General features: G+C 41.7%; 1 protein-coding gene across 1 annotated transcript in view; it reads left to right on the top strand.

The window, feature by feature from the left end:
- The window catches only part of PHIP (pleckstrin homology domain interacting protein), a gene marked incomplete at its 5' end in the record, with an annotated part of 99097 nt that overhangs the window by 14930 nt on the left and 71848 nt on the right, over nt 1-12319 (top strand). Inside the window, 2 exon segments of the mRNA XM_008943327.1 lie at nt 5152-5373; nt 5953-6053. Of these exon segments, the coding sequence (XP_008941575.1) occupies nt 5152-5373; nt 5953-6053 (323 nt within the window).

The following is a 12319-nucleotide window of genomic DNA, read 5'->3' on the forward strand; positions in this document are numbered from 1 at the left end:
GCCTGGAGACAGCTCAGAGCTCATGGGTGAGGGTTAAAGGGCAGACCAATGTGGGTAACATTGGGGTGAGCACCAGCTACAGGCTGCCTGATGAGGGAGCAGTAGATGTGATTTTTAAAAGGCAGCTGGAAAAAGCCTCACCTGGTTCTTCTGGTGAATTCAAACCATCCTGGTATCTGCTAGAGGGGGAACAGCGGTGCACAAGCAGTCCAGGAAGTTTCTACAGTAGTGCACTGATGGCATCTTCTTGGTACAGGTCACTGGGGAGCTGATAATAAAAGATGCTCTGCTGGGTCTGATAGTTACAAACAGTGGATGTGAAGATGAAGGGCAGTCTTGAATGTGGTGGCCATGGATGTCAGAGGAGCAGATTTTGACCTGCTTGGGGACCTGCTTGGAAGAATCCTGTGGGATATGATCCAGAGGAGAGAGGAGGTGTCCAGGAGAGCTGATTGTCTTTTAAGGATCACATCTTCCAGACTGAAGATTGGTTCATCCTGATGTGCAGGAAGGCAAGCAAAGGTGGCAGGAGGCCTGGATGGATGAGCAAGGGGTTCCTGACAAAACTCAAACACAAAAAAGGAAGCATGCAAGAGGTGGAAGCAGGGACAGATGACTTGGAAGAACTACAGAACCACTCTCTGAAAGTTCACTGGTGGGGCTAGGAAAGCTGAGGGTTGCCTGGAGTTGAATCTGGCAGTGGATGTGAACAGCAACAAGAATGGCTTCTTCAAGGATATCAGCAGCAAGGAGAAGACTATGGCAAATGGGTGTGCTGATGAATAGGGCAGGACGTTTCGTGACAGAGGACACTGGAGAAGATGAGATGGTTGACTGACTTCATTGGAGGAGGAGGATCAGGCTAGGTGTCCTGGTTTGGGGTGGAACTGAGCTGGTTCTGTTCAGTGACAATTTTCAGCGACAGATCTTCTAGTTAACTGACCTCTCTGAAGTTAGCAGAATGCTTTTGCAAATTGCCTGCTTTTAGCAGTGATAAAACACTTCATGTTTAGAGTTACTGGCAGGGATTGGTGTGCAGACCAAGGTCACTGATAAGCTTGTGTACCACACAGAGGGGAGCAGAAAGTAAAGCTGCACCTGCAGGGGAGGAGTGGACAGGATAAGTGACCCTGAAATTCACCAATGGGATATTCCAACCCATGTCTGTCATATCCAGTAAAAGCTGAAGGATCAGGAGGGGTAAGACCTTCTGTCACCCTTCCATCTCCCTTTGCCTCCTTCCTGGCTTTTGCTCCTTCTGCACTGGCTGGCATCCGAGGAGGACTCCATCCATCCTGCCTTTGATCCCAAGCCCCGTGTTCTGAACTGAGTTCCAGAACCCAGCTCCTGTGCCCAGTCACTGTCTGTGGCTGAGCCCAGCCTGGGACCCTTCCCTGGGGGCTGCTCCCCAGCTGGGGGTGATGTGACATAATGCCATTGGTGAGAGGCAGTTTGGTTCAATACTGGTTTTGTATATATTTGTACACATTCCATTTTATTATCATTATTAGTGTTATTATTAGTGGTAGTATTAAAGCCGTTTTCTTTTCTAATCAATAATTCTTTCTATCTTATTCCCTTTCTCTTTCCATTTGGGGAGGAAGTGGGGTTAACGGAGAGTGTCTGTTACGGTTCAGGAGGTGGCCCTGACCCCAAACCACGGCACTAGGGAATATTTAAATGACCTGGCCATACGCCTGCTGGTGCCTGAGGACTGGAAGGGAGCAAATATCAGTTCTGTCTTCAAGAAGGCTGTTCCAGGGAGCTACAGACCATTCATCTTCTCAGTCATCTTCACCTGAGAAGATGATGGAGCAAATCTTCCTGAAAGCCATCTCCAAGCATATTAACAAGAAGAAGGTGATCAGCATAGATCTATGAAGGGGAAAACGGTCCTGTCAAACTGGACAACCTTATGTGATGAAATCATGAAGTTGATTGAGGGGCAGTAGTGGATGTTTCTCCTGACTGTAGTGAGGCTTTCAATACTGTCTCCCACAGTGTTCTTATTGACAACCTGGTGAAGGTCAGGCTAGGTAAGTGGACAGAGAGACTGGAAATGGCCTGATTTGCCAGGTTTGAAGGGTGGTGTTTAGTGACATGAAGTTTTCCTGGAGGTAGTAACTGGGGATGTATCACAGGGTTTGGTACTGAGGCCAGTACTTGTTAACCTTTTCCTTAAGGACCTTGGTGATGAGACAGAGTACCCTCAGTAAAGGTGCACAAGATAACAGAACAGGAAGAGCTCTAGATAACCTCCTCTAAACTGACCCTACTTGAGCAAAGGGATCAGAGTAGACCATCTTGAGAGATCCCTTCCCACCCCAGTAATTCTGTGATTGTGTGTCCATTGTGTTGCAACTCTACAGGCTCCAGTTGTTTTCCCTGAGCTGGTGCTGCAGCTGTCTGGCTCTTAGATAAGGCAAATGTGTGCCTCAGAACCTCAGCAAGGAAGTTCTGTGCATAAGTATAAATAGTATAGGCTGTACCATTAGTCTTCTTAAACAAGAGGCAGAAAATGTAATTATAAGCAAGCTTTCCTTATCTCCTTTGTTAAATAGAAACATCCCTGCAACTATCCCTCTTAGTAAGGACAAATGTTTTAGAAGAAGAATCTTGCTGTGTCTTGTAGTAAATAACCAAGACTGCTCAAGGGACCAGTCCTTGGATGAGTGTTGAGGTTAAATGTGCAGAGCACTGGTCTGTGCTGCTGACTGCTCAGCCTTGGCATCCTTAGAGAAGCAGAGAGAAATCTGAAATCCCAAATGGTACTTTTCTGTTGGAGGGAGCTTCTTGTAAGCGCTTGTTTAAAATGAGTTTGCGGTGATGTAGAATTTGTTTGACAACCTTAGAGACTCAGAAGTTTATGCCAAAAATGACTAGGGCAGAGACAGGGGAGAAGTTATCTTGCCCACATCTCTGAATTCCTGGCTGCATCTGTTGAAGAGTTAAGAAGAAAGAAAAGTCATACCCAAAAAGTCATGCCCACCTAAAGAATAGTAGCAGCATGGCAGCTGGCAAATCAAAATTACCTACCGAGGGACTCCAGAAGTTTTAAAACAGTGAATTTTTAAATTACCTTGGTTTCACATGTTTGGATCCTCCCTGCAAAACATTCTGCTGGGTTAAAATGTCATTAGTCCTTTATAGTAACCTTTTTGGTGATACTGTAGACTTGCTGTAGAGAAGCAACATGTAAAATGTCCTCTCTCCATCTATCGCTAAATACAATCAGCTAATTTTACTGTTTCAAAAACTGGGGCTGTAGTTTTATCTCCCTGTATTTAGAGGTATGTCTCTTGTCTGAATTGATACAAATAATACAGGAAGAGAGAAGCTGCTGTGGCTGACTGACTGCCTGCGAGCCAGAAGCAACTTCTTGTTCAGTTAGCAAGCAAGAAGCAAGCCTGAGGAAGTTGCCTGGTTCGCAGGGTGTTGCTACAAGTGAGAAGGGCTCTGTAGTTGTTAGGTAACTGCAGGTGTTCTGTTCCCCTCCTTCTCCCAGACATGTTTGGAATCTGAACTAATGTAGTGAGTAAAATTTAGTTACCTTGTCAAGTAGAGAACTGATTTTTTTGTCTTTTTCTTTTTTATAGTAAGAACATTAAAAAAGGAAATACGGGGAAATAAATTGTTGATCAGCGTTAATGTGATACAAGCAGGCTACTTAGTATTTAATAGAAAAATAACACCCACCCCCAAAAAAAAAAAAGCTTTCAAAATTCTTTTACGCTTTCCAATAAGTGCAGGATGTATCAGGGCTCCATTTGAAAGTGTTGCCTGGGGTGTTTGTCCAGCTCTCCAGCAGGACATCCCTACTTCACATGTGGTGGCTTCGTCAGTGGGAAATTCCCAAGCTGGGTGTTGGTGTCCTGGGATGGGCTGCCCAGAACAGTACCTAAATTGAACCGTGGCTCTGTGGGATTTCTGTAGGTGCATGAGCATAGACTAAAGTGTGTACTAAATAAGGAAAATATATGGCATTTACTTGTTTGCAAAAGTTTTAATGTTGACAGTGATATTGGTAGCCTCTAAATATTTTTTTGAGACTTTTGGTTGTCAGGTCCTCTGCTCACTGAATATTTCCCAGTCTTTAAAAAAATCTGGCTGTTGGTCTCCATACTTTGATACCTTTTTAATAAAAGGTGGATGGTAATATTGCCCTGCCTTCTGACGTTATTGTGAATACCAGCTAAACTTGTGCAGAGGCATTGTGAGTAGCTGGAAAACCTTGGGGGAAATTTTATAAGGCTGTTGTCACATTGTAACTTGCTGTGGCACCTGCGTGTGTCCAGTAGCAGATCAGCGCTCCAGAACTGAGAGCCCAGCACCCAGCTTTGTACTGATTCTGAACTGAAGTGCATGAGTGAAACGTTTACAGTAAATCTTCTCTGTCAGTGTCTCTGTGCGGTGTTCAAATGTCATTTTGATGAGCGAGGTGCAGAGATATTCAGACTTTCAAGGAGGCACAGGAATGCAATGAAAAATGAAGGACCAAGTTCTGAAATTTTTGCCAGGGCTGTGAGTTTGTTGTATACAGCCAAGTAGCTGTGACAGTGATCTGGGAAGACCGGCAAAATGTGAGTTAAGTGTGACTAGGTAGATGAAGCCTCTGAAGTTTGTTGAGGGTGGTCATTTAAGTGTTTGTTGATGTGAATATCAAAGCAGATTTATAGTACTTTGACTTATTAATGGAATAGGTGTTCAGACACACTCTTTACCTCACTGTTGCTGTGGTAGGGCACAAAGCTCCAACTAGGAAGATAGGGAACGTAAGTGGGCATAATGATAAATGACAAACATGATACCAAATCATGATCAATTTTCATGCTTAACAGAAATTTTCATCTTAATGTATTTCAACAGCCTCTTCAGTTTGTGCTGGAGTTTTGGAAAAAAATGTCTTACTGAAGAGCATAAATCCAACTTGCTGTAGGATTTGTAATCTGTATTATGCTTTGTATATACAGTTGAGAATTAATATAATCTTATGTTGTGTTTTAAATGCATTGTGGAAAACTGTCACAAGCATGAAGGGGGGAATATTTATCATGTATGTCACTAGTTCTATTTTTCTGTTTGTTGTGTTAGTTAACTGTAATGTCAAAACAGCTAATGGTATGGTTGAAATGATTTCTGCCTTGCTTCTAGGGATCAGATGATTGCCTTGTAAAAATCTGGGCCACAGATGATGGAAGGTTGTTGGCTACCCTGAGAGGGCACGCAGCTGAAATATCTGATATGGCAGTGAACTATGAAAACACCATGATAGCTGCTGGAAGCTGTGATAAAATGATCAGAGTTTGGTGCCTTCGAACTTGCGCACCCTTGGCAGTTCTGCAGGGCCACAGTGCCTCTATAACATCATTGCAGGTAGGTGTTTGCTTTACCAACTCACCTGAGCCATAAAATGCATCATTTGACTGAAAAAGGAACAACTCAAGAACGTTCTGAGTAGTAGGAATGTGTGCCTGGCAACTGGGCCGTGAAGTGAGAAGTACACATTGTGAAATAACATGTTTATTGTCAAAATGCCTAACACTTGAAATATAATCCTTGTTCAGAAAAATGGCATGACGTGTGGGAAGTATCCTTCCTTTGCAGGCTGTGATTCTGAGCACAGGTACATTGAGCAAGAGCTGCAGTCACTGCTGAATGCTTTGATTTGTTTCTGTGCAGAGTTGCATGGTGTTCCACAGCTTGGGCTGTGGGGAGGAAGAACCCAGAGTGCTTTGGCAGGTAACCCAGAAGGGTTGTTCTGAAGGGAGAGAGTGACTGAACAGCATGACGTTGCTTGGGTTCTATTGCAATTTATTTTCTTTAAGGTGCTTGATTCAGACTTTTTTTGGGGGGCGGGGGGGGTGAGAAGTCAATGAGTTGAGGAACTTCTTAGCACACCTGGAACAGATTAACAGGAGACCTTGTCTTTTTTTCTTCCTTCCTTCCCCTCAGTTCTCTCCACTGTGCAGTGGCTCAAAGAGATACTTGTCTTCAACCGGGGCAGATGGAACAATATGCTTTTGGCTGTGGGATGCTGGCACCCTTAAGATAAAGTTAGTTGCTGTTTTTATTTGTTGCTATTTCTTTTTTTTTTTTTTTTTTTTTCTTTCTTTTAAATTAAGAATGATGTACTAATGGAGAAAAAATTGACTAAAAACTTGTTGCTGGCTGGTTGACTGTGCGATTGATTGTTGGGTATGATCTGTTTCTGATGTTGTTATAGCTTGCTTATCTTTGAAGAACTAAGTTGATAATATAATGTTTTGTGGAGTGAAGCAAGTAACTGTGCATCCAGTTTTGCTGTATCTATTTTAGTAAAAAAGCATAATAGTCAAAGTTTGCACTCTGTTTCTCTCCTCATCTTTTAATCCCAAAGGAAATGAAAATTCCGTTGATAAATTTAGACTGGAAAATGCAGGTTTTTTTTCGAGGTGATAATGTCCTAGTATAAATTAGAGTGGGGTATTTTAGGTTATCCTTACCTTTTCATAGTTGCTCTTTACTGTAGTATGGCAGGAGGCAGAATTCTTGAGCATCTGTGTATTGGTGGCTGCACTTGAGCCTGAAGTTTCTGCCTTCAAAGTATAAGATTTTAAAAATGTGGTCAGGACTTTCAAATAGAGAGAGTTTTTTAAAATTAACTTGTTCAATGGCTTTCAAACGTTTTTTGTTCCTTCTCCTTTATCACAAAACATCTGTAGCTTAAAACTGGAAATAGTTAGTTTAGTAGTATTCATTAGCAATTTAGCTTTGGGGATGGGATGTGTTCTTACGGATATACTCTCCTGGCAGGTAGGTTCCATTTTCTTGTAGTTCTGGTAGTTGCTGTTAGGATCTCCTTGCAGTGTGCTAAAGTCTTGTAGGCACATTTGCCAGGATACGTGTATAGTTTCTGGACCTCTGTTTCGATGTTCTCTGGGTGTTTTGGCTCTTTTTTGATACTATAGGTGAAGCTGCTTCTCAGGCTGTTAATCATCTGCTGCCTGGTGCATATTGTAGTTAAAGTAAGACTTTCCTTCTTACACAGAAGAGGAGGAGGTGGCCTATATGCTTATTTTTAATGTGTGAAGGAGAGGAGTTGCCACCACGTTATTCTTCTTAAGGTCTTTTTAAGTCTGAGCTCTTGTTGACAAGGTGAAATCTTAATCTGCCTGATACGTAAACCTTTTGAGCCTACATGTTTGTCTTTTACTTTTATCCTGTCTTTTTTCTCCTTTTCCTACATAAAGTTTGAGTCTATGGAATTGAATTTTCAAACAAATTGTCATTAGCGAATAGCAGAATCCATGGTACTGAGGTGGATTATACTATACGAGATGGGAGATGAATGTTTAGAATTATAAAAGAACGAATCACAGAGCTGGATGGGATTTGTCTTGAGGTAAAACCTGGGGAGAAAACTGGCATCAGTCACGGCAGAGGATACTCGTCTGATTCCTTTCCATGGTGATATGTAAATGTGGAATAAAAATTTTTATTTTTGCAGTTGGCAAATATTAGAGGAAGCCAAAACTTTTGCGTAAAGCTTTCCTGTGTAAGTTGTTGGAGCAGATGTGGTCAGACAGTGGCGTAGAGAAGATGGATCAGCTCAGCTGTCTCGTGCAGCACAGCAAGGAAGTGGTCTGGTAACTTGGGCCATGCCAGTGACTGAAGTACATTCTGAGGCTGGTATTGGGACTGTCCTTACCTCCTGTTCTGGAAGCATTTTATACTTTGTGTTTGAGAAGGCACAGGGAACTCTTTAAGCTGAGTTTCTTTAGTCTGGGAAATGATCGATGAATGCAGATGAGACGCGTACAGTCCAGAGTGTCTTGAGGAGGACATATAGTGAGTAATTACTTGTTGGCCCGTATTGTACTAGAGGGTATTAAGTGAAGGCAGCCAATTCCAAACTGGGAGGAGATGGCTGTTTACAAAACACACAGTTAAGTTAGGAGACTTGTTGCCACAGGGTGTTACGCTTTATATGAAGATATTAAGAGGCATCACTGCTTTTTCTACTCTTACACATCCAGTTTTGGGTACTTCAGGGGCAGGATACTGGTCTTAGATCTTTGTTTGAAATTAATAGGCTTGTAACATTTGAAATCAATGTTTTTTGATCCAAACTAAAACTTGATAAAAATACAGTAAAGGCTAAATAAGAAATGGGTATGTCTTTTGGGACTGGACCGTAACTGTATGTCATTATACTGAAATACTTGGACACACTAGAAAAGTCTAGTGTAGCTCTTCCTGACTTGAGCAGTGTACTAGTTTAGGGGAAGTTGTTTACAGGAAGTTTTAATTAGCGTGCTAAACTGTAAACTCTAACTGTGGTTGTCATGCTTACTGCAGTAAACAGTAATAAATTATATTGGGAGACTAGGAGTCCAGTGTAGTTTTCCCCAAGAAGGCTGCATTGTATGGACAGTGCATCCCAGTAATGGATACACAGGTTGTCAATTACAGTTTTTGGTGAAGTGGTTGCACTGCCTTACACTTTTAGATTTGGATTGGCTTCCAGAACTGCAGAAACATGGCAGGTTCCCTCCACATCCATTCATAATGTGCTGGGGGAAAACAAGTGCCAGGAGTATAAAAGCATCAAAGGAAAGAAAGATTCCTGTTATTGTGAGATTGTTTTTTTTTTTTTTGTTTTGTTTTTTTAAAAAAACATGATCTGTAAGTCATCTGGAAGAGAGAATAACTGGTGGGGCGGGAGATTTGTCCTTCTCATTGCTATACTAAAAAATATGAGCCGCTTCTGTTCAGTATCTCTAAAAAGGAGGAAAGCTGGCAGAGAAAATAAGATCTTTTACCACAGTTACTCAGGCTCTGAGCTTGCTGCTCTGTATATCCCGGTTCCAGCAGCTCTCCCACTCCAGGAAGGAGAAATGGGAAATTTTCATCAAGACCAAAAGATCCAAGTAGTAGTGCAAGTGAAGGGTGCTGCCACGTGCTTTATTTCATGCTCCTCCTGAGCTTCACTGCAATCTGTCCTTCAAGGATACAGTTGCTATCAGCGATGAAAGTTTCATTAAATGGTCCAGTACTTCACATGGGGACTGGTGATGGGAGTCTTGAAATTATAGCTGTTTAAAAGGGAAGGGTGAAAAAAAATATATACATACCCCACCACTTACTTTTTATACTCATCACTGCTTGAATAATCTGGCAGTGAGTTAAGATTATGAGCTGTTGGGCAGCCTCATGATGATCATGTGGTTGATTGTAGTTTCAAGATGATTGGCAGCACCAGCAGTACTTTGCTGAAACTTCTTCATGAAACAGGGAAAGGCAGTGTTTGGATATACTGTGTTCAGTGTGCTCTCAAACTAAAAATAATCCATTTTATTCTTCACTGCAAATGTTTCAGTGGAACGCAGCTTGGATGGTTAAGAGTGCTGGATTGTCTCCCTGTCTTTAACTGAGAATTTGACTTAGCCCTCCTGGGAAGAACTCCCTCTGAAGGGAATCTTTCCCTGTCAGCTTCTTCAGGGAGTGAGGAAAATTTTTCTTTATTCCCCACTTATAAAATAAAACAAAATATTCCACAGCAAATTTATATCTCAACAGATCATGAAATACTGGAAGGCTCACTACCTTGAAAACTGTAGTATTTGCCATCAAAATGGACTTTGAAATCCTTTAAGCCTTCTAATGTCTAGTGCCCTATTACAGTTCTGTGTTCTGTTTGGGTGTTTTATCTTTGCAAATGTTTATTTTGTTTCATTCTTTCATTACAAAGACCTTTGTATTCAGCCTTGCTGGCAGCTCTGCTGCAGTATTAATGTATCTCTGAAATGAGAGGCTTCCCCCAGTTTTTTGATAACCTCATTAGTTGAGGCGTGTTAAGTATCTAGGTCACACACATGGCCCAGGCATGAGGTACTTGGTGGCAGAGCTCTGTTTTGATAAATTGCAAAGGGACACATTTGAGTAGATCTGGTGCCACAGAATGAAACACAGACACTGGCACAGCTGGCCTCAAAATTCTTATGTTCAAAGGATGATGATTATCCTTGTTCTCCTGCTTCTGTGACCAGTGAGGATGCATGTTCTTCAGTATTACAGAGCATCCTGTGTGCCCCTCTCCTATCAGTGAAGGGATTTCTGACCAGGCAGTTGCCATATGTGCCTTAAAGGCAGTAGCATTCCCAGGAGGTTAATTTGGTTCCCATATAGGGAAACAGTAAGGTTGGTTGTTGCTGCAGGTAAGGAAGCCAAGGAACGTGGCCCAGACAATGTGGGAAAACAATTAAGAATTTAGGCAATGAAGACTTTGACCATATTTAGTCTTCTGTTGTTATTCTGGATGGTGATAGAAAACACTGAAGTTAAATCCAACTTGTATCAGTTGACAGTGGGGAGAAGAGAGAAAATCAGTTTTGGGTCATCAGAAATTGCTAAAGAGAAGTTAAATTAGTGGCACTGCAAAATACTTGCATATGTATCTTTTCTGAGAAAGATGCTGAGTTCTCTTTTTCTTTTGCCACCTGTCTGGATCACAATTTTCCAGTGTTAGTCTGTTACTGGCAGACCATGTGAACCAGGCAGCAGAACAGTCTCACAGATTTGGGTAGAAGAGCTTACTATACTGTTGTCCTTCTTTTCTATTCCCCCACCCTGGCCCCATAATTTTAAAAACAGGAAAAAAACTTAGGGAAGACACATGCTGATGATTTTGATGTTCCTGTTTTGGACAAGGTGTTGATTTCTCAATTGTCATTGGTGCAGTGTGATACTTCCCATCTGCTTTATTGAGCAGAAGGCCCTTGAAGCTAAAGGGGCCAGTCATACCAACATTCAGATATGCTCAACCTTGTTCATTAGGTTGTGAAGAAAGATTTAATTTGGAGAGGTTATATCACACATCTGTTTCCTGGGAAGAAGTCTTGCCTGAGCCACTCCCTGTCCAGAGCAAGGTTAGTCTGCAGGGCTTGGATTAAAATGCCGCATTTTGGAGAAGATGAACTTGAGCCGTGTGTGTGAGTGTGTCCCTTAGTGGATGCACAGAGAACAAACTGCTTCTGTGCTGCTCGGAGTGCAGGTTACTGTTTTTGACTGCATCCCCTCTCATTTCTGGATTTGTGCTGAACTTAAAGCAGGTCTTCTCGAGGAGGAGAGTGGTTTTACTAGGTCTTTTCTGGGCCTCCCTATAAAATTTTTGTGAAGGTACGTTAGTTCCTTCCACCCAATGAACAAATGAAAGTACTTGTAGGGTGAAACAATTAGCTTGGTTTCTGTATGTTGGGAGAAATTATGCTTTTGTCCCCTTCCCTTGCTTCCCAAAAATACTGATTGCCCAGCTCATTTTGCAAAGATTACAGTTGCTTTATTGTAAAACAATGTCATAATCCTTTGTCTCCTAATGCCTAAAATAGCACATATTAGAGAGGCATAAGTTGGAGAATTTAGCTTGGTTATCCAAACTAGAGTGTAAGTGCATAATTGCTCTATTTTGCAGCTGTCCTAACTCCAAAGGCAGAGTCCACAAACCACAGTGGAAGAAAACAGCAGCCTATTTATCTATTTACACTTGCTCCAATTTATGTAAGCTGCATATTGAATCGATAGTTCTTTTTATGTTAGTATCTCGGTTAAGAAGGATTTCAACTGTTCTGTAGAATAGCTTTTTGTCTTGTTTAGTGTATCATGTTGTGAAGTTTCCTTGTCGTGAGTCTGCAGGGAGTTGCCTTAAAACCCTAGATGGAAGTTCACAGAAATAGCCAATACTAAGTGGCCAGTTTGGAGCTTACCTGGTAGTCCTGGTGTTTATTACTTTGTTTCATGCATAGGCACTACTAAGGTTTAATGCTTAACTACTTTCTTGGGGATACCAATAGCTGCTGAGTGGAAAAAGGTCTCTTATGCATGTGTCTTCACCTGAAATGAATTATATGGACCATTTTGCTTTTAAAAGAGAAAAGTCTGGATAAGTTATGAATATGCATTCCTTTAGGTTAAAACAAATCTTTAGTGATGGCACTTGTGGGTGTAATGCTGCTGTTCTCTAGTCAGCTTATTCTCTGAGTGGAAACTGTGGATGGCAGACTACGCAAGACCACCTACTGATGAGGCTGCTGCAGTGCAGGAGCAGACTTGAAGCAGCAGTTAAAGAACCAGATCTGTTTTGGTTTGAATTTGGCATTTCAAAAGTGCTTGCAGTGTCCTGACATTACTTGGGCTATATTTGAAACTAGCCCACAAAGAATATATGCCCTCTGAAGAAACTGTTATATTCTAATACTGTGAAAAACTCTGGATTTATTTCCATTTCTTCCATATTCTTTTCTATAAAGAGCACCAAGCTCTGCTTCTCTCTTGCAAAAGCAAC

This window comes from Merops nubicus, unplaced genomic scaffold (assembly GCF_000691845.1).
Source record: "Merops nubicus isolate BGI_N331 unplaced genomic scaffold, ASM69184v1 scaffold1567, whole genome shotgun sequence".
In the NCBI taxonomy this organism is placed as follows: Eukaryota; Metazoa; Chordata; class Aves; order Coraciiformes; family Meropidae; genus Merops; species Merops nubicus.